Source organism: Ustilago hordei (assembly GCF_900519145.1).
Source record: "Ustilago hordei strain Uho2 genome assembly, contig: UHO2_contig_05, whole genome shotgun sequence".
Taxonomy (NCBI): Eukaryota; Fungi; Basidiomycota; class Ustilaginomycetes; order Ustilaginales; family Ustilaginaceae; genus Ustilago; species Ustilago hordei.
In genome coordinates this window covers 902,022-923,403 of record NW_024545279.1, presented here as the reverse complement: position 1 = coordinate 923,403, position 21,382 = coordinate 902,022, and the positions used below count along the sequence as shown (strand labels likewise).

Here is a 21,382-nt window from a genome sequence, read left to right as displayed (position 1 = left end):
GCAGTCTCTGATCGCAGCAGACCCTAATCGCCCGCACCATAGTCGCTCGTCCTACCTCCGACAACAGCCCTTCACACTACCTTACATTCGAGCCCGCGCTCATCCGCCACAACGATGACCAGCACACCCAACGGCTCCAACGGCTCCAACGGCCGTCTGAAGCCATCTGGTCTTCCCCCAGCCATGCGTGACGCTAAAAATTGGGAAGACGAGGATAAGCTTTCCGACTACATCCCCGACTCTGTCGATCTCAGCCGTGCTCCCACCGCCTCGGCCTCAGTCTCACGAGCACAGACCCCACCCAACAACCCCAAGAAAACCGATGCTGATTCCGATGACCAAGATGCCGACCCACTCGATGATGACGGTGACGTTTCCATGTCTTCTCCCTCCAAAACAGCGCGTCAGCTCGAAAAGGAGCGCGAGAAAAACGAGCGTGCTGCTGCACGTCAGCAGGAGAGAGCTGTCAAAGCCGCACAGAACGAAACTCTCGCTAGCACGCGTGAGGAGATGGCCAAATCCAAGCTCGCCGATAGCATGAAGCGTTTCTCTTACCTCCTCGGTCAGACGGAGCTGTTCCAGCATTTCATCGATATCAAAAAGGAACGCGATGAAGAATTTGCCAAGATGCTGGATGAGTCGCAGCAAGCCAGCTCTAAGAAGGCGAACAAGGGCGCGGACAACCGTCGCCGAAAGACCGAGAAGGAGGAAGATGAGGAGTTGCTCAAGCAAGGTGGAGATGAGCAAGAGGCTTTCGTGTTTAACGAATCGCCTTCCTATGTCAAGGGTGGTACCATGCGAGACTACCAGATTCAAGGTCTGAACTGGATGATCTCGCTCTACCATAACGGTATTAATGGTATCCTAGCCGATGAAATGGGGTTGGGCAAGACGCTTCAAACCATCTCCTTCCTTGGATACTTGCGCGACTTGCGCGACACTCCCGGGTTCCACTTGGTCGTAGTACCCAAATCGACCCTCGACAACTGGTATCGAGAATTCCAACGCTGGGTTCCCGGCTTCAACGTCGTCACTCTCAAAGGCGCAAAAGAAGAACGCGGACAAGTCATCCAAAACCACCTCTTGTCTGGAGACTTTGACGTTCTCATCACCACCTACGAGATGTGTCTTCGCGAGAAAAGCGCACTCAAGAAACTCTCCTGGGAGTACATCGTGATTGATGAGGCGCATCGTATCAAGAACGTCGATTCGATCCTGTCGCAGATCGTACGAGCTTTCAACTCCCGTTCGCGTCTGCTCATCACAGGTACGCCACTGCAGAATAATTTGATGGAGTTGTGGTCGTTGCTCAACTTTTTGTTGCCGGATGTGTTTAGCAATTCGGAAGACTTCGAGACTTGGTTTAAGGGTAAAGGGGATGAGAATCAGGATCAGGTGGTTCAGCAGTTGCACAAGGTGCTCAGACCGTTCTTGTTGCGAAGGGTCAAGGCGGATGTGGAGAAATCACTTTTGCCCAAGAAGGAGATCAACATTTTCGTAGGCTTGACGGATATGCAGCGTAGATGGTACAAAAGTATCCTCGAGAAGGATATCGATGCAGTCAACGGTGGTGTTGGGAGGAAGCAAGGCAAGACGAGATTATTGAACATTGTTATGCAGTTGAGGAAATGTTGTAACCATCCGTATTTGTTCGATGGAGCAGAACCTGGACCGCCTTTTACTACGGATGAGCATCTGGTGGATAATTCGGGTAAGATGGTGATTTTGGACAGGTTGTTGCGCAAGATGAAAGAGAAGGGTTCCAGGGTTTTGATTTTCAGTCAGATGAGTAGGATGTTGGATATCCTCGAAGACTACTGTCTATTCAGAGAGTATCAATATTGTCGAATTGACGGAGGCACTGCACACGAGGATAGGATTGCGGCTATCGACGATTACAACCAACCCGATAGCGAAAAATTCATCTTCCTCCTAACAACCCGTGCTGGTGGTCTCGGAATCAACCTCACAACCGCCGACATTGTCGTCCTCTTCGACTCGGATTGGAACCCGCAAGCCGATCTCCAAGCCATGGACCGAGCCCACCGCATCGGCCAAACCAAACAAGTCTACGTCTTCCGTTTCGTCACCGAACACGCCATTGAAGAACGAATCCTCGATCGAGCTGCCCAGAAACTCCGCTTGGATCAACTCGTAATCCAACAAGGTCGTGCCCAACAAGCGGCCAAATCCGCCCAATCGAAAGAAGATCTTGTGGACATGATCCAACACGGAGCCGAAAAGATTATTTCCTCGAAAGAGGACATGTCGATCAACGACGATATCGATGCGATCATCAGCAAGGGTGAGGAGCGGACGCAGGCGATTCAGGCGAAATATCAAGGGTTGAATCTGGACGATTTGAACAACTTTAAGAGCGATACGGTTTACAATTGGGAAGGGAACGATTTTTCGGAGAGGAAACCGATCGGACAGTTGTGGATCGAACCGAGTAAGAGGGAGAGGAAGGCGAATTATAGTATTGATAACTACTATAGAGATGCGATGAGGGTGGGTCCGAAACCGGCGGTGGCGAGGGCTCCAAGGGCGCCTAAGCAGATTAATATCAATGATTTCCAGTTCTATCCGGAGAGATTGACGGAACTGCAGGAGAGAGAAACTGCCGCTTATCAGCGATCCATCGGCTACAAGGTTCCAAGTAGGGAGCCGGGAGAGGGGGAGACGAGCGAAGAGGTGGAAGAGGAGAGGAAGAGGGAGCAAGAATTCATCGATACTGCAGAAGCATTGACGGAGGAGCAAGTGGAAGAGAAGGAGCACCTAGCGCAACAAGGGTTTGCAAATTGGAACCGACGTGAATTCCAGATCTTTGTTCGAGGTTGTGAGAGGTACGGAAGGAAAGCGTTTGCACTTATTGCTGCGGACATGCCCGATGCGTCTAAGACGGAGAAACAAGTTCGGGAGTACAGCAAAGTCTTCTGGGACAGAATCGACGAGTTGGCCGATAGCGCCAAGTTGATCGCTCGAATCGAAGAAGGAGAACAAAAACTGGCCAAACAACAACATCAAGAACAGATCATTCGGCGCAAAGTCTCTTCATACCGTCAACCTCTGCTTCAGCTGAAATTGCATTACGGCCAGAACAAAGGCAGATCCTACAGCGAGGAGGAGGATAGGTTTTTGCTGGTAAAATTAGCCGAATATGGCTTAGGAGAGGGAGATACGTATGACAGGATCAAGAAGGATGTTATGGTGTATCCCGGGTTTAGGTTCGATTGGTTCATAAAGAGTAGAACTCCGCAGGAGTTGGGAAGAAGGTGTAACACGCTGACATTGTTGGTCTTGAAGGAGGAGGAAGAGGAGAAGGCCGCGAATGGAAAAGGTGGTGGAGGAGGCAAGAGGAAGGCGTTGGATACAGGTAGTAATGCTGGTAGTAGTCGAGCGGGCACTCCGGCTGTCGGTGCGGCTGGTGGAGCGGGCAAGAAGAAGAAGAAGTGAAGAGATCCCGGCGTGGGCAGGTTTCGGGGTTTCGGTTTGGTTTGGTTCTTTCTCATCATGCAAATTTATTTGTCCTCCTTCACTCGATGCTTGATTCTTCACCAATCGCACAAAAGAAGGGCGAGGTGTGAGACGCATTCTTCACAGGATCCAGACGGAAAAAGGTCGTCATTTCCCACTGCATTGCGAAAGTGAGTCTCAGTTCGAGGGCACGGTAAAACCAAGTGCAACCCTAAGCGCCTCTTGTCGACGGCGATCTAATTCATCCATCAAAAGCAAAATGGTTGCGCATCTCGACAACACTTTTCCTCTCACCCCTCCCCCACCTCCAGTGCCGGCTTGATTCTGCAAATCCAAAAACAACTCCTGCACGGACCCCAACAGCCCCCTCAACCCACGAACCAACTCTTGGTCCCGAACGAGAGATTCGCCTGCGTCCAACTCGAGATGCGAATCAAGCAGCACAGATAGGAGGTTGAGTGCTGAGGCTTTATCCACACCCACCCCTTCCCCTACTCTTCCGTCGAGAGGGGTTAAGAGGATGGATAGAATTTCAACCAACGGCCTTGTAGCGTCGACAAGCGTCGTTGCGTTGCCGGTTAGGAGGGGTAGAAGAATTGTCAGAGTGTCGAGCAGAAGGGATTTGGTTTCCGGTTGAAACAGAGCCCCCACTCCCGCTCCGAAGGTAGTCCGTGTTTGGTGGTGTGCTGTGTATGCTAAGAATCGGTTTAGGAGCGGGAACAAGTAGATTGGGCCTGCTATTGCGGTCCATTGTTCTTCTTTCCCCCTCACCTCGGCTGGAGATGGTGATGTGATCCAGGTCGGGTTGTGAGGCTGAATCAAACCTTTTCCCCGAGTGCTGTGCGAAGGATGGATTTCAAGATTTCGCTGACGACGAATAGCAGCAACTTTCTCCTCCCCAACCTTCCTAGCATCCCTAATCACCCCTTCCACAACTTTATCCGCTCTCCTACCCACCTCTCCCTCCCCCATCTGCCCCCCGTTTCCCGACAGAGTCAGTGCACTTTCGACAATCGCACCCAACATCGCCCCTCGTTGAACCCCCGAATACTGACTCCCAAACACTTGCTCACTCAACACTGCCACCACAACCCCCGCTTCCGCCTTTGCTAACTCCACCAACGCTTCCCTTCTCAATCGTTCAAATCGTTTGATACCGAAGTTATCATGCAACGCAACAAGGGATAGGGTTAGATCAATTGCGTTTTCCCTCACCTCCCCACCAAAATGCGCGGTTGAGGATTTGAGACGGATGAGTCGCGCAGCGTGGCCGAGTGCCGTGCGAATGGAAGATCGGGAAGAAGACTTGAGGAGTGGGGCAAGTTGCGAGATATACACTGGAGTCGCTGTTTTCTTTTGGAATTGAGGAGCGTGGGATTCCGTGTCGGCGTCCAGGTCGGTTATGCTAGATTTGGTGCGGGGTTGTTTCTGTTTAGGAGGGGGGAAAGGCGAGGAAGAGGGATGAGAGGAGAGATGGTGTTGTGCTTCCGAAGGGGATAGGCCGGAGAGTGAGGCTGCGAGGCGTTGAATTTCGGTCTCGGAAGACTCGGGCGGGGTATCGCTGTCGGACTCGTCTGAGGAGGAAGGGTTTGATGCGGAAGAATCAGATCTTGACCGAGTACAAGTGGTTTGGAGGCGGGAGAACATCTTTAGCGGGCCCCCACTTCCTTCTTTCTCCGCTGGGAGAGGCTCGTTGTCTGAGTCGATCATCGTTATCAACGCCCTAGCCTTAGTGTGGGGTGGTGGATTAACCCTTCTTGGAAGCCTTGTGACCTTGGCCTTTTCTCTCTTTTTCACTTCTCTTACCAGCTCTTTCTCCCTCTCTGCCGTCTTTGAGCTTGTATCCAGCCCTAAACTCAAAGCACGGATTGCCGCTGCAACACCCTCCACTTTCCAACCCTTTACAATGTCAGTGATCGCTTCGGAGTGATGGGCCCAACCATCAACCAACCCCCTCAAAACTCTAGCCTCCTCCCTGCCCTCCCCTCTCCCATTCCACACTCGAGAGCCGAAATTCAGCATCTTATTCCCCCCTTCCTCCTCCCCATTGTTTCGCTGCGTCGCAGCACTGATCAGTTCAGCAACTAACATTCCCATCCTTCTAAATAGTGGGTCTGAGTGCGAGAGATGCGATGATACGCCATCCAGTAGCGTGGGGCACCTTGACAGTTCGCCTAGCTCCTGCTCCGCTTGTTGGGATGAAGTTGAGGCGAGGAGGGTGACAATCAGAGTTGTGAGATAGACTTCTTCTTCTCTCAGTGAGCGCGAGATTCGTGTTGCGTCTGACCAACGTTCGAGTGTTGTACGGAGGCAAGAGATGAGGTGGGAAGGAGAAAGGGTGGAGGAAAGGTAGGTGGTCCACCCCCAACCTAAAAGAGGGGAGAGTGGGGTGGGTAGGGCGATTCTTTCGAATGTTGATACAATCCTCTGATCTGGGCTGCTGTCTGAATCCGACTCTGACTCGTCCTCAGAAGAGGTACGAGGTTTCAAAAAAGCAGCGAGAACAAGCGGAACGGCACCAACAACCTCTTGAGCACCCTTCGAAAGGAAAACAACCCCTTCACTCCCCGGCTTATTCCTCTCCACTGCCGTAACTAGACCCGTCGGCAGCCCTTTTCTGAGAGTGATGGTGTATTGTAGAGTCTCAACAAGTGCTCTATCCAACTTCAACCTCAATCCGGCACCAAGTCTAGCCCTGAGCTCAGGCCACTGTGCGGCAATGTTTTGGTGAGGGAGAAGAGCAGGCCAGAATCCCCTCCCTTCAACGTCAACTGGCTGTGTGAGGTAGCCCATCTTGTCAAGCCTGTTCAATACATCTTTCAACAATCTCAACTCTCCCTCTTTTAGAATTTTTGCAAGTGTTGCGGCTATACCAGAGACGAATACCCTCTCGATCCACAATGAAGAGCTGAACGTGGGAGGCAGATCACCCTGAGTGAAGTTCGCCAGTCTATCCGGCAGCGAGCTAAGCAAGCGGAGGGTTTCAGTCCATGCCACTTCTGCCCTTGCCTTATTTCTCTCACCCTTAGAGATAGAGCTGATGAGAGAGGGGAGAGAAATTCGGTCGAGAGTATCAATGCAGAGTTGGACGATGCTTTGCCGGGATGTTGGGTGAACTGTGGAGCTTGAGGAGGTGGAGGCGGAGAGGTGTTTTGTCAGGGTTCGTAGGGCACTTTGCTGCACTTTACCCCGTGCCACCTCTGCCGGCGAGGAGGAGGGAAGGGAGGGGGGACCGAAGAACCATAATCCCGCCAAATCTTGCAGAGTCTGTGGAGCGAGGGACACTGACCAATCGACGACAATACGCGACAGCAGCGATGTTTGGATTGATTCGACCAATAGCGGGTCCACTTGGACGCCATTTGCGCTTTGTGAGGATGGTGAAGTGGTAGCATTGGGAATGTGGGGTCGGAGAAATGGTGGGAGTGACTCAGCCGGAAAGATGCGAGCTAGAGGGGTGATGTAGGTCTGCAGAACTTCTTCGGGTGAGGAGAATCGTCGGGTGCCTTCGGCGAAAGTTTGGAATTCTCGCCTGAGTTGGCGTGGGTCTGACCCACTTGGTGTGGTCGAGGCGTCCATATGTATTGTGGGGCGAGCCGCAGTCAGGGATGCATTGCTGATGGTAGGTCGAGCTGCGTGCGCAGGTGTAAGTGTTGGTTGAAGGAATGGTAGGTGTCCAAGGTGGAAAGTGTCAATTTGCCTCCACAAGGACCCTGAACTTTTCTTCTATCCGAGTTCCGCACGCATCTCGGGCGACCTCGCTTGACCACACCTCAACCCCACACACTAGGCAACTCACACAAGCTTGGTCAGCTAAGTATCACACACACAAACACAGCAGCAAAGTACTGTATCGAATAAACATGCGACTACGATTGAAGAAAGGAAATACCAAAAAGGAATGGCTTATCAAGCCATACGAAGAATAAACAACACTACAAGCAAGGTCTTAAGACCAATCCAAAACATCATCCAAGTCCAACCCAATTCCCAACCCCATCGACACCTCGGTCGAAACCTGACGGTGTTTGCCACCACCAGCACTTGAAATCGACAACGACCTATCATCTCTCCCGCCTGCTGCATTCACCGCACCGAGCGCCTTATGCAACCTAGCGCTGTTCGAACCGGAAGGCAAACCCAATCCCAAATGAGAAGGCTGTCTCTCATGCGTCGAGCCAGCACCGCCGTAATGGTGGTGGTTGAGGAACCTTGGACTGCTCATATCGAAAGTGGGTGTCCTAGGGAAGGGAGAGGAAGAAGGAGGGAAGCCATCGCTTCCACCTCGCATCGACGACGTATTCGGCTGACGAGGTTGCAACTCGGGTGTTTTGAGGAGGGAGGAAGACCAAGGAGTGCCAAATCCGGATGGTTGACGTGCTCGTGCAGCACGTGTGCTCGAAGTGGGGGATTGAAGTTGCCATGCTCGACTGGAGAAGGTATCGTCATCGGCGAAACTGCTGTCGACATAGCCGGAGCTGCAGACCAGACTGGGCATGCTGGTGGATGGTTCGGTGCCGAATGCTCCAGACAAAAAGTCTCGTCCAGGGGTGGAGAGAAGTCCACCGCTGAAGGAGTCGATGCGTTGGTGACGACCACCGGAGCGAGAGGGTGTCTGGCTGCCCAAAGGTTGGGTTGCGCCAGTGCGGTAAGCCCAGGATCCGCCAGAAGCGAGGCGGGAGGGAGTGGAGAAGACGTCGGCGTGGACTGCTTCGTCGTCTCCCAGTCCCAAGGAGAGCGGGCCGGAATGGCTGGGTTTGCGTCCCGATGCGTGACGGCTGGGGGTGCTCATCCCGACCATGCGAGGTGGTGTGGTCTGACGCTCTGACCTCTTGCTTGCACGAGTAGGCTCCCAGTCGGCACGAGAGAAGCCGGCGAGCAGGCTTGGAGTGGTGCTTGCATCGGTAAAGTCGGTGGCTGCTTCGCTCGATTTGCTGGGAGTCTCGAGCACAGCTGGTCGTACACCCGAAGAAGCGGTGGTGCTCTTGCGTGCAAGGGGCGAACCAGGCTCGTTCATCCTCCAGCCAACACGCTCGGCACGCGATCGACCCTGACCTTGACGCTTGACGGTGCTTCGTCCACCGCGGTCACCGACCGACAACAAGGGAGGACTGGGCGCCAACGCGATCGAGGACGACACTGCAACGCCGTGGCGATGGATGGGTGTGCCGCTCGGCAAAGTGAAGACGGGCTCCTGGCCCGCAATCACCGCTTGGAGCGCATCGGGCGTGCTGAGGTGAGCGTACGATGAGACAGAGGCAAGCATCGACGATGCAGGCGAGAGGTGCCCAGTGAGAGCAGCTTGGCAGCAGTCGTCGCAGTACCATTCGTCATCGAGGTCGTTCACAGTGTTGACGCCAACACAAGGCAGGTGAAGCCATCGCCTGCATCCGTCGCACTGGACCATGATGATCGAGTCATCGTCGATGCCGCACTTGCAGCCAAAGATGGCGCTGGTGTTGGATCGTACCGATGAGGCGCCTGTCGCGACCGACTTGCGAGAAGAGGTGGCTGTGGTGACCGAGGCAAGTAGCTTGGGTTTGCGTCCACGTCGCTTGGAAGGTGTTTCACCTACGCGCAAGGGTTGATTCTTCGACTTGCGACCGCGTCTGGAAAGCGTCTGTGCGCTGGCAGCAGCAGCCGACCGCTGAGCACGCTGTTGCTTGCGTGCACGGTCGAGCAATGCTTTTGCCACCATAGGGTGGTGACGGAAAGCAGCATCGAATGCCTCCTTGGCTTCGAGATCGGTCTCGTCGCTCGAGTCAGCTTGGAGCCAGCGTTGGATACCTTGACGACGCTTCTGCTTGATCTCATCAATGTGTCGACCAGCAGCAGACCAGGGACCGCTAGGGCAGTCAGGCCAGTCAAGTGTCGGCAAGTGGGCACGGGAGTCGGTGCTTCCGCCGAGACGCGGACGGTAGAGCTTGTCTTGCTGCTGCTTCTGAACTTGGGTGGGGTCGATCTGCATGAGAGCCATCAATGCCTTTTGTGCTTCAGCGCCAATATCATCAGAGTGGCGTGTTGTTGATGCTGACATCTTCTTGACGGGCGAGGCGGGTTCGGAAGCAGGGAACTGCGAAGAGAGCGAGAAGCTTGGCGAGACGCCAGATGGGCAAGGAGTACCTGCCGACGTGGGATCTGTGGAAGAGCCATTTTCGCTGCGAGCAGCCGAATCTTCGAAGTAGGACCCTCGGAGCAGCATAGTATCACGGTCAGACGACAAGGAGAATCGTCCAGACGCAAACTGACTTGGTGTTGGAGGGTGATCCGAGATCTGTTGCGCAAAGTCGGGGTGGACCGCAACACGGCCGAGGCCTTTTACCTCGACAGGTACGAGCTTGGCGCTCTGGCTGACGATGGGAGAAGAGTCGAGGATGAATGCAGACAGAGGGTCTCGTGTCTCGGCGGTGGTGAGAGCAGTGATGACTGGCTCGGGGATGAAGCAAGGCGAGCTTTGGATTGGAACTTGCGAGAGAGGGACCGAGCTGATCATAGCTGCCGAGGCCCAACCAGCAGTGTCGACAAGACTGCATTGCGATTGACGCAGTTCAGATGCGAAGACAGTGGAGGCTTTGCGCCTGCTCGGAGAAGCGGCGAGGGCAGCGCTGTTGAGCGTTCGGGAGGATCGTGCTGCTCTTGGCAGTGTGTGAGGGCCAGCGGTGGAAGCAGCAGCTACAGAGGCAACAGTAGGCGTCTGGTCGCCGGTGATGGGTGACTGCCAGCCCATGTCGACACCACCTACTCGCTTACCGCGACGAGGAGTGGAAAGCACCTTGGCAGCATCTTGGGTTTCGAGATCAGCAAGAGTGGTCTGCGATGACGAAGCGAAAGGAGAAGAAGGGCTGTAGTCGATTGCGCAATACGACAAGAGAGGGAGGCTGGAGCGGTGTGCAGAGACCGAGTCGTGATCGGTAGCTGCTCTCGAACTCATGACGGCATCCATAATGCTTGCTGTGCTGGAGGTGCGCTTAAAGGAGCTCCTACGCTTCTTGAGCGGCGACGATGCCGGTGCAGGCGTGGAGGTAGAGAAGGCTGAAGATTTGCGCAGCTTCTTTTGAGGTGAGGGAGAAGAAGTGCGAGACTGGGAAAGACGATGACCAGGTTTGAGATGACCGGCATCTGCAAAGGGCACCTGATTGTTGACCATCGAGGGCGAAAGAGCGCTTGTCATGCTGTCAAGACAGGTGAGAGGCAGTGGGAAAGGCTCTGCTGCGAGGGGCAAGTGTGATACCGGTGTTGGCAAGGGAAGGTCGAGATGAGGGTTGGATCGAGGCATGGTGGCAATCGCAACATCGAGTCCAGAACAGCAGCGCGATAGGACGATAGTATGCGCCGTAACGACAAGCAAGCGAGATGTAAGATGATGATGATGGCGAAGAAGAGCAAAGATAAAAGAGGGTAGATGTTAGCGACAGGGACCTAAATGAAATGGAGAGAGAGGCGGTGGGGACAGTGAACCGAAGACGAGACGGGGCATGGATGCAGCAAAAGCCAGCCAGGAGAAACAAAGGCGAGACTGGAATAGACCTGCACTTACCTGAACAATCCCTCCTCATGCAGAGAACAAAGAAAGACAAAGGCGAAACCAACGACCAGCGGTGATGATTAGAAAGCCTTGACAAGAACTTGTTCCGTCTAATTCAATGCTCGAAGCTCAGCCTAAAAAGTGAGTCTGCGCAGGGCAACAAAGCAAATCGGAAGAGCCGAACAAAAAGAAAAGAAAAGAAAAGAAAAGAAAAGGAAAGGACAGGAAAGTTGTGACCTTGTGACGATAGAGAAGCAAAGCAAATCCAAGGTGACAACAGTGTTATCAGGCCGCGCGCACAAGTGCAATAGGATTGGGCCGGGCAGAGTTGGATTGCACCGGGATTTTGCGACTTAGGGGGGGGGGGGTGGAAAAAAATGGATGACTGCAGATGGCGATGTGATGTGATGTGATGTGCTGTGATGCGGTGGCGGTGCGGTGCGATTTCGAATCGGCAATGCCGATGCACTGCGTCAGGGAGAAATATAGAACACTCTTTTGCGTGTGCGAAAGCGTATGCTTGCGTATGCTTGCGTATGCTTTCGTATGAATGGATGCTTTTGCAACTATACCGGGAGCTTATCGGGCCGATGGTGGATAATTCTGATCGAATGCGATCGTGTGCAAAATGTTGGATGCTGCGGTGATTGTGTCGCTGCTGCAGTTGGAGATGAGCGAGCCGAGCGAGGACCTTTGTTGAGACTCGCTGTGGTTGCTAATGTTGAGAGGAGCAAGAGAATGTGGGAAGAAGCTGCACTGTTGATGAATGTAACCTTGTCAAGAGGTGAACAGCTGAGATAGAGTCCTCGAGGTGGAAGCAAGCCGAGACTCAACGTCTAATGCTATGGCCGAGACACAGATTGGGAGTGAGGGATGGTGTTGGGAAAGGCGACGATGACGATCGTTGTTGTGGTGAGGGTGGAAGAGTTGGTGATGATGGCAGTGAGAAAAAGCCAAGGCGATATCGAGAGACAATGGAATGCGAAGGGCAAGGTGATAGATGGATGCAATGCAACTCAGCTTCCAGTGAGGGAAAGAGGAGGTGGCTCAAATGCAGGCAGTCTGCAGACAGGCGTGCGGCGAAGGAACGAACGAAGCCCACACACACACTCCGACTACCGATGGGTCCAAGAGACAGGCACAAGGCAAGAGTGTAGACGTTGAACCTTGACAGCGGCAATAGCAGATGAGTGGAGCGAGGAGGAGGAGATGATGCAGACAAGGGGAATGATGCAGTGATGGCAATCGAGAGAGACAGCGTTACAGTGTGAGAGATAAGTCTAAAGCGAGCTCCGACGTTGGAGGCAGTTAGCGGCAGGAACAGCACCCGAGCAAGAGGCCAAGAGGCCAAGAGGTCAAGAGGCGGAAGGCCGCAATCAGACAGGGCAGACTTAGAGACAAGCGATAGATTGATAGCAGGCGAGAGGAACCAGCGAAGCGATCGGACGATTTCTCCTTGGCCATGGTGGGCACGGTTCTCTCTCACGCAAAATTGCCAAATTCAGTTTTGAGCCCAAAAGAAGGCTTTCCCCCGCATCCACACCAATTTGCAAGCGAGCCAGGGATTTGCAGAGACCTCGAAAAACGAAAAGCCGCCAACCCGACCGAGGCCTCTTTTTTTTTTTTTCCCATCGACATTTGCTTCTCACAGACTCCGCTGGGTTTGCCGTCTGCAAGTTTGCGGCTTCATTTTGCATCTTTTTGATGCTACACAAGCGTTGCAAGTTGCGTAGCGGGATCGCGAGCGACTGTACTGCTCGCATCAGGTCCAGCCGAGAATGTGTGTGACTGAAGGGCAGTGAGTAAGAAGAAAGTGAGTAAGAAGAAAAACTCTCGACACCCACAGAAAGCAAGGGGAAAGCACAAGGCGCAAACGGAAAAGGCAAACGTACAGATGTTGAAATTGCAACCTGCAGCCGCTGGCGATGTCGCGCATCCTTCAGCTTCCAACATTACAGACACCGACAGAAACGACAGGAACTGATCATGTCGGTTGTAAAACCCCAAACGTGGTGTGTGCGCGAAAAGATGCAAAACAGCTGTGAAAAGGTGCAAGTCAGAGTGAGACATGCATAGCAAACGTTGCACTTTACGCGTCCGACTCGCTTCTGTTCCTCCATCTTTCGCGTCGACGCGTTTGGAACTCTAAAACTCTCTCTGCCATTTTGGCCTGCTGAGTAGCGTGGATAGTGCGAAACTTGAAAACGTTCCGGGACAGCACTTTACGCGACGCGACGCGTCTCGCCTCGCCTCCTGTCTCCAAAGGGTGACGCGAAATGCAGCTCGGAGAACGCCCTGGCATGGGAACTTTCCTGCCGTTCGCCCCTTTCCCCTTCCAGCCTGCCCACTGCCATCTTCCTCTCCTCCTCTCCTCCTCTCCTTGCCCATTGCGATTGCGTTTGGCAGTCTAGCTGGCACACACGGTGAGAGCAAGTCGGAAGGCAGGAGAGGACACGCGAAACGGTTTCAGTTGCTTTACGTCGATCGATCGTCGCCTTGCCTTGCTCCGAGTCCGAGCTCATCATCTTGCCCGCTCCTACGATCTCGACAACATTCCGCTCATGAGTGAGCAACAGCCACGATAAGGTATGAATCATCAGGATTCGGAAGCGTCACGCATGCAGTATTAGGGGTCGCTGCGGTCTGTACATAATCGATACTTCGCTTTAGATCAGGTGGCTGGAGGCAAGACGGTGGTTAGAGCAGATGCTGATAGCGCGCAAGATGAGACAGCTCAATGGGCTCTTTGGGTACAATGGAAGCATCTTGGCTAGGCGAGACTTTATGGAGACAATATACAGCACCCTATTCGAGCAGCAGGCCGGCAAGCGCCACACCGCGGGGCCTTCCCTCTGAACAGCTTCCGATATTGTCTCGATGAGCTGAGTTGTGTGGGTATCAGGAGTTGTAGCAAAGCTCTTCGAAGCCCATGCCCGACCAAAAGCACCTGCAATGCGATCTGGCTGCATCCTGAACGAGGTGGCTTGACCTTTCTCCCACCCGACGCCGAATGAGGTGAGTCGAGTGTCTCTCCTGCAGAGGCCCTGAGCCGTTGCCATGTCGACCTTGATGCATTTCACGAGCCTGAGTAAGCTCGTGAATAAGCGGCGCTTGCTTTCACCAGTTTCGCCCTGTGGGCCTTCCGAATAAACCCGGGAAAGCTAGCGATGACAGTTCAACTTCTACGCAGCCCCGTTTTGAGATCTCAATTTTAGGTTTGGGATTTTATCGCATGTACATACTGTACAGTCCCTGTGCATAAGTTTCGGGACAATCGGGTAATTTCCCGATTTAGCCAGTTACCCCACATTCAGGTCATCATCATCATTAAGCAATAGCACTACCATCATACTAATCAAGAACACTTCAAACACTGATATGGTCCATGGCAATGAGCTCTCTCCAAGCAAGCATGCTTCAATCATTGCAATGCATTATACTGGGCTGCCAATTCGATGAATTGTGGAGCTAAGTGGTGTTTCCAAGACAGCAGTTCACAAGACCATCCATAACTTTAAGGAGCATGGTGCCTTCGAAACAAAAGCATGATCTGGCTGTCCACACTCCTGGACAGCTACCTTGGACCAATACCTTCAGCATGAGGTACTCAAAAACCCATTTCTGTCATGGCAACAGCTGTCAGCATTGCTTGGCAGCATTCCAGTTACACAGCTCCAGAAAGCAGCATACTGGGCTGGTAGTAACTGCCAGATTGTGCTCTGAAAGCCATTTCTGACAGCCAAAAACCAGCATAAATGTCTAGAATGGGCCAAGGCTAACAGCTCCACTGATTGGAGGGGTGTTCTGTTCACAGATGAGGCAGCTGTCAAGGTTGGCTACTGGCCCAGATGCACATGGGTTAGTTGCCAGAAAAACACTCAAGAAGACATCAACAACATGGTTCCAATGTTCTGTTCTGGCTGTTTCAGCATCCAGGTATGGGCTGGCATTGCATACAACCTTAAAACCCCATTGGTTGTGCTCCCATTGGCTCCAAGAAAGAAGCAGTTGGGGTCAGCTAATCAATGGGATCCTGCCAAGAACCTCACAGCTGTCAGATATCACAATTGGATCATTGATGGGCCACTCCGGGATGCCATAACTGCTGTTAGTGCATACCCTGACAGCCTGTCAGTTGTCAAAGGCAGCAGCAGCTGTCATCAGGCTGCTATCTGCAAGCAATGGCAGGCCAAATACCACATTAAGACACAGGAACACCTGCCAGCTTTGCTGGACCTTAATCCTATTGAGAACATATGGTATGTATTCAAAAACTTGCTTGGTAAGCACTTGCTGGTACTGAAAACCTGGGATGAACTTGCCAGAGCTGCAGAGGAGGTGTGGAACACCCAGATCATGCTCGAACATATCAACCCTGTGATTGAGTCAATGGAGCATCACGTGGAGCAAGTGCTTACTAAGCATGGAGGTCTGCTCAAGTATTAGTCAGCTCCGAGACTCACTGCAATCGAAAGCTCTTCTTCCGAGCTTGCTCACTGTATGTTTTGCTCCATCTGACACTTATGAGAGATCACTCCTCCAAGCAGATGAAAGCTATGCTATTGGATGGTTGATTTATTGTCTATTGGACCCTGTCCTCAAACTTTGGACAGGGACTGTATGTATTTTGGGCTCACATCTGTCGATGCTGAGACCCGATGGTCGATGACCGATGGCCGATGGCCGATGACCAATGGATGGTTCGGCACCTCCGCCTCCGTCCCTTGTCGGACACAATGCTTTGAGCTCTGCTGGCCCTCAGCCGTTCGTTCGACAGATGTGACACTTTCGAGATTTGTCCCCGTCGCCATCAATCGCACCAAAAGGCCGTGTCGTGACCGAGGCGATCCCGAGTCTAGTCGGAGAAGCCGAAAGATAGCCGAAAGATGGAACATCACCACGTATTGTCGCTCCGAACAAACCCTCACTATGGTCATTTGGGATGTTGCTGGCGATCTGACATGGAGCGCTTGCTTCAAGTATCGCACAAGCATCCTATAGTATCGTCGCCTGATATCACTCAACGCTGTAGTGACTTGAAGTCATCCTTGCAGTCGAGCCATTCTCGACAGTTGATTCAGCTTCTACAATCCTCAGGGTCTGGCTGAGGCTAACTTGCTCAAGGATGACTTCTATACTTATACAGCATCCAAGACCTGAGCACGGCCCGTGCTCGTGCTGTCACTACACGTCGTCAGCTTCACCATCTTCTCTTCTTCTGCCTTCTCCAGTACAGCATGTTATCAACGGAAGAGCTCATCTTGATGAGCAAGGTCCTCGATGCAGTCGATTCGCGAAACAAAAAAGAAGTCGAACGCATTGTCAATGACCCTTTGCGCTTCTCACTCTTTCGACAGATGATCGCCTCGTCCATACTTCCTCCGCAGCATATCAACAATGGGACGATCTCAATCCCTTCTGAATCCGTTAGTGATGTTGCTCAAGCTAGAAACAGTCCCAGCGCGGATTCTGAACAAAGTGATGACAAGCAAGATTTCCAAATCATTAGCATGTCCGAGCCAAAGCAGCAACAAACGACTTCGCTCTCTCCTCTCCTATCCACCAACTCCAATCTTGCCGTTCCCAAGTCGTCTCCTCCAACTTCTTCTGATGGAATCCTTCCCCCAACAAATCCTGCCTCTTCACCAGCAGACCGGGCGATCTTCCTTACAAACACCCAAGTCTCAACTAAACCCCACAAAACTCTCTCCGAACAACGCGTTCTCTGTGCATGAAAATCCATAAGGAAAGCGATTTGTATTTTGTTGATGATAAGAAGAATCCGTCTGCGAAAGGGACGGTAGTGAGCTTGGAAAGGGTACAGGCCCTGGTTACGGCTGGTAATCCTGGGTTGATTTACGAGAAGGAGACCCGGGTGAAGAAGGTTGATGGGGTCCCAATGGGATGATGTTCTTGGGTGGTATCGCATAATCGAACAAGGAGAGGGGAAGGGTAGGAAAGGGGAATAGCGGAGGATCTGGTTGGAAACGCAGGAGGTTTCAATGACGAGCGGAGTAGCTCAAGTTCAATCCAGCTTGTGCTCGCAAGTGCTCACTCCATGAAACATGACGCTTATGACAATCACATAGTTCTTAACACGAGCTATCACGACGGCCAAGGCTAAGATCACATCACGTCAAAGCAAAGCGGTAGAAATACATAATACATTAGAGAAAATCCAACCATCAAACGAAGGTCACACGAAAAGCAGAAGCTAGCATACATCCAATAAGACCCAGTCAAGAAAGCGTGATGGGCGGCGACAAGACAACCAGCAACACTCGAGAAGCCACACCTAGTTGATCCCTCTAACATTCGCCTGCAGCTCACCCACGATCTTATTGCGCTTCGTCGCAGCTTCCAAATCCTTCTCCAACTTCCTTCTAATCTCTTCCAATTCAGCCACTCTCTCTTTCGCACCCTGTCTTTCCCTCTTCACTCTCTCTTCTGCAGCCTTACACCTCAACTCGAGCTCCTTGATTCTTGCAGCCCATTTACCCTCTCCTTCGCCATACTTCACTTTCGCCTCCGCCAATCTGTCCTCGGCTTGCGTAGCCTGTGTTAAAGCGGTAGCTAAGCGACGCTCAGCAGTGTTAGCTCTTGTTGTAAGCGCGGTGAGCTTGTTATTATCACCTGGTGTGGAGAGGGAGCTGCGGGTCTTGAGAGAGGAGATCTGCTGTAAGAGTTCAGCGTTGGTTGCTTTAACAGCGTCGAGTTCGGCTTGTTTAGTGACGAGTCTTTGACGCCATTGCCCTTGCTTATCGGTCGCAACTTTGATCGAGGCTTCGAAGCGATCGATTTGGCGGAATCGAGTGTCTTGTTGCCTTTTGAGTGCGTTGTATTTCTCCAACAGCTTAGCTTCCAATTCCTTCGCCTTCTGATCGACACCAAGCTGCGTATCCAATACACGACGCAATCGGCCGAGGAGACTCGAATGGAAGACCTCAAAGTTGGTGAAAGGCTTGAGCTCTGCTTCTCGCTTCCTTGGTGTCGAATTCCCATCAGCAGAGGAGGAAGCGAGGATCTTACCCATCTGCTGATAGATGGTGAGCAGCAAGGTGTTGCGCTGGTTGAGTGCATCGCGAGTCGCTTGCTCCGTGCGGAGAGTGGCTCGCTCGCCATCGTTCAGCTCGTACTCGAGCTCTTCCACTTTGGCTCGTGCCGCTTCGAGTTCTTTCCGTTCAGTCTTGACTGCGTTTTGCTGTGCTTCGAATCGCTCGGAGAGCCCAAGGTGGGATTGCATCTCGCTGGCCAGCTTGGCTTGTGCATCGCGCAGTTCCGAATGCAGCTTCGCAAGGCTCTCCTCTTTCTGTCGAAGCGAGTCATCCTTGCGATCGAGATCCTTGCGTGCACGAGCAAGGTCGTCTTCACAGCGTGCAAGGTCGCGTTTGAGACGGTCGATCTCGAGTTCAAGACTGTACTTGTCGTTGGCTGAGCTCTGACCCATTCGGAACGACTCGTTCTCTTTAGATCGAAGTGCGTCTTGCAGCGTCTGAACATCGGCTTTGCGTGTCGCGAGATCGTCTTCCATCTGATTGAGCTCCTTCTCGAGCGATAAAATAGCTTCATCTTTGTCGCGAACGACACGTGCCATGCGCTCTTCCGTCTCTTCCAGCTTGCGTTCCCATTCAGCATGCGCGTCGTCAAGCGCCCGCTCTTCAGCTTTAAGATCTTCAACAACATCAGCCACCTTGGCATCCAACTTAGCATTGAGGTCTTCAAGTCGTGCTCGCTCGGCAGTGAGCTGCTCCACTTCACGTGCGTATGTATCGGCCTCGTCACGCATCGCTTCGAGTTCGCCCAGCGTTGCTTCAAGCTGACCTTGTGTACCGCTCAGCTCCTGTGTAGTAGCTGCAAGCTTCTCCTTGAGCACAGTGGTGTGTCGTTCGTGCTTCTCGTTGGCTTGCTGTAATGCCTCTTCCACTTTCGTGATCTCCTCGTCGAGTTGCTTGATCTCATCTGCACGCGCTTCGAGCTCCTCTTCTAAGCCGAACATGCGGTTCGACATCTCTTGCATCTCTTTGTTGGTCTCTGCCAGATCAACATCTTTGGCGTCAAGCTCCTTGTGCAACTCTTCAGCTTCAGCACGCAGCTCGTCGGCTTCCTGCTTGAACGCCTGCACTTGACGGTCGAGCTCGTCTGCTTCAGCCTCGACACCTTCGAGCTGCACTTTTTGCTCCTCCAGCAGGTTCTCGGCCTGTCGCAGCTCGTATTCGAGATCAGCAACTTTGGCAGTGAGATCTTGTAATTCTGCGTCCAGCCTTTCGAGCTCAGCTTCCTTGCCGTCAATCTGCAGCTGTGCGGACGCGAGCTCGTCTCGAAGCTTGTCGATCTGATCTTGGTATCGGTCTGCAGCCAGACGATCAGCTTCGACAAAACGCGCTGCCTCATCCTCCTGAGTGATGCTGACATGCTCCAGTCGCTGGTTAGCTACATCGAGCTCGCGCTGGAGTGCTTCTTCCGAGGACCGCAACTCGTACAACTCGTCCTTGTGATGTTCGATATCAGCAATGAGCTGAGCGTGACGTTCGAGCATCTTGGCATCCTCGGTCTTCTGAGCGGCGAGCTGCTGTTCGAGCTCGTCGACGTTGCGATGGTAATGGGATGTCTCGCCGGGAGAAGCGGAGCGTCGTTGGGAAGAGCGAAGGTGCTCGATCTCGTCGCGGGCTTGTTCCAGTTGCTCTTGCACTTGATCGCGCTCTCTACGAAGCTCGTACTTCTCGTCCTCGTGCTCGTCGCGCAGGGCGTCGATGCGCTGCCGTAAGTGAGTCGAGTCGCCGAGAGAAGTAGCTGAAGTCTCGTCCGCACCGCGACTAGCATCACCCGGTGGTGGTCCTCGTCGTTTAATAAAGTCGAGCTCGTCCTCAAGTCGCACCTTCTCACGTCGCTCCTCTTCTGCCTTGTTGTTAGCAGCGAGCAGCTTGGCTTGAAGGTCGGCGATACGCTTCTCGTATTCAGCGGGGTTGGTGCCCTTCCACTGTTGCTGCTCCTTCTGAAGCACTTTGATTGCACGATCCTGTTGCTTGAGCATAGCCTGCTGAGCGATCATCTTGTTGGTATACGAGAGCTTCTCCTTCTTCAGGACGATAAGCTCCGCCAGTCGGTCATCGAGCGAGACCTTCTCTCGAAGTAAATCGACGACGATCTTGAGCTCATCGCGCTCCTGTGTAAGACTGTTGATCTTCTCCTGAGCCGACTTCATCGAGACACCGGCTGCTGAGCGTCGACGCATGGCACGTGCTTCCCACTGACCCGAGTCATTGCCTGGCGAAGCAGCAAGCAAAGAGTCGCCACCTTGTGAGATGTCCTGTTGCGTGCGTTGAAGTTCATCCTGCTGGTGGCCCTTTTGCAAACTGTCTTCGAGCTCTTCGAAGGCCTCATCCTCGGCGATGCGTACGCCGTAGTGCCTTCGCTGCTCCTGCTTGCGTTGTGTGGAGGGAGGCTCGTCATGACGTGCGTTCTCCTTGTTGGATGATGTACCGGAAGAGTGGTGCGGCGGTGGAGTGCGAGAGCGACCGTTGCCGAGATCTAAAGGGCCCGAAGTGATTCGTCTGGCACGCTCAGTAGCTGCGCTGGGCTTCTTGGACTTGCTAAAGGTGTTGTTGAGCGGTTTCGAGGGCGGAAGGTCGATCTTGATGCTGGCTACAGTTTCGAGTCCTGGTAAGTCGTCCCTTGCGGCTGCTGCTAAGCTTTGTTCTACGGTCGAGTCGTAGTTGGAACCGGCATCGTAGCCGGCTAGTGCCGCAAAGCGGTCGGCCATGCTATTTTAGCTGAGACTGGGTGTCCTTCCAATAGCGGTGGTCTCAGTGTGTGCAGTGTCGACGCGGAGTGATGTGTTTGTTTCTTTGAAAGGGGAACCAGGTGTTGATGTAGTCGTATGGTTGCGATGCAATGATGGTTTTGATGACTGTAGGCCTTTCTCTACGCCATTGCGACGTGTTTCGTCCTTCCAAGTCTCAAGTCTGTCCAGTAGCGATAGCGCCGGTGTTCGTGGAATGGATGATGGTGGAAGAGAGCGGCTAGCGGTAATGGATGGCAAGTGCTGAGCTCGATTCCGTCATTCACAGGGTTCATGCTTTGCAGCTCACAGTCAACTGCAGCTCCGATAAATTTGGCAGAGAGTGAGAGAAAGAGGCGCGCGCGCGCTCAGACGTGTTTCCTAACACTCAGAAATTCATTTTGCAGGCGAGAACAACTCTGGTCACGTGCAGCGCGTGTTTGGTCACAGCGAAAACATTGCCGTGCGGATGAAGCATTTGCCTCATTCGTACCTCGCCTTTCCTGCTGGGAACAAGCACGCTTTCATATCGAGGGCGGCTTTGCGGTGGAACAAGTCACGGTTACAGCTTCGACGCGATGCGTGGAAGAATACATTATATG

At 53.0% G+C, this 21,382-nt stretch overlaps 4 protein-coding genes across 4 annotated transcripts; 1 reads left to right on the top strand and 3 right to left on the bottom strand.

Moving 5' to 3' along the window:
* Nucleotides 1–114: 114 nt before the first annotated feature.
* On the top strand, nt 115–3,456 carry UHO2_03250 (putative ISW2 - ATPase component of a two subunit chromatin remodeling complex; the record flags this gene model as incomplete). The annotated part of the gene is made up of 1 exon (XM_041558165.1): nt 115–3,456. The coding sequence occupies one exon, from the start codon at nt 115–117 to the stop codon at nt 3,454–3,456; it is 3,342 nt and encodes a 1,113-aa protein (XP_041414099.1).
* Nucleotides 3,457–3,654: 198 nt separating this feature from the next.
* UHO2_03249 (uncharacterized protein) lies at nt 3,655–7,056 on the bottom strand (the record flags this gene model as incomplete). The annotated part of the gene is made up of 1 exon (XM_041558164.1): nt 3,655–7,056. The coding sequence occupies one exon, from the start codon at nt 7,054–7,056 to the stop codon at nt 3,655–3,657; it is 3,402 nt and encodes a 1,133-aa protein (XP_041414098.1).
* Nucleotides 7,057–7,426: 370 nt separating this feature from the next.
* Nucleotides 7,427–10,648, bottom strand: UHO2_03248 (uncharacterized protein; the record flags this gene model as incomplete). Its single annotated transcript, XM_041558163.1, has 1 exon — nt 7,427–10,648. The coding sequence occupies one exon, from the start codon at nt 10,646–10,648 to the stop codon at nt 7,427–7,429; it is 3,222 nt and encodes a 1,073-aa protein (XP_041414097.1).
* A 6,649-nt stretch (nt 10,649–17,297) lies between these two features.
* Nucleotides 17,298–20,762, bottom strand: UHO2_03247 (uncharacterized protein; the record flags this gene model as incomplete). The annotated part of the gene is made up of 1 exon (XM_041558162.1): nt 17,298–20,762. One exon carries the CDS (start codon nt 20,760–20,762, stop codon nt 17,298–17,300), a length of 3,465 nt encoding a protein of 1,154 aa, XP_041414096.1.
* Nucleotides 20,763–21,382: the final 620 nt, after the last annotated feature.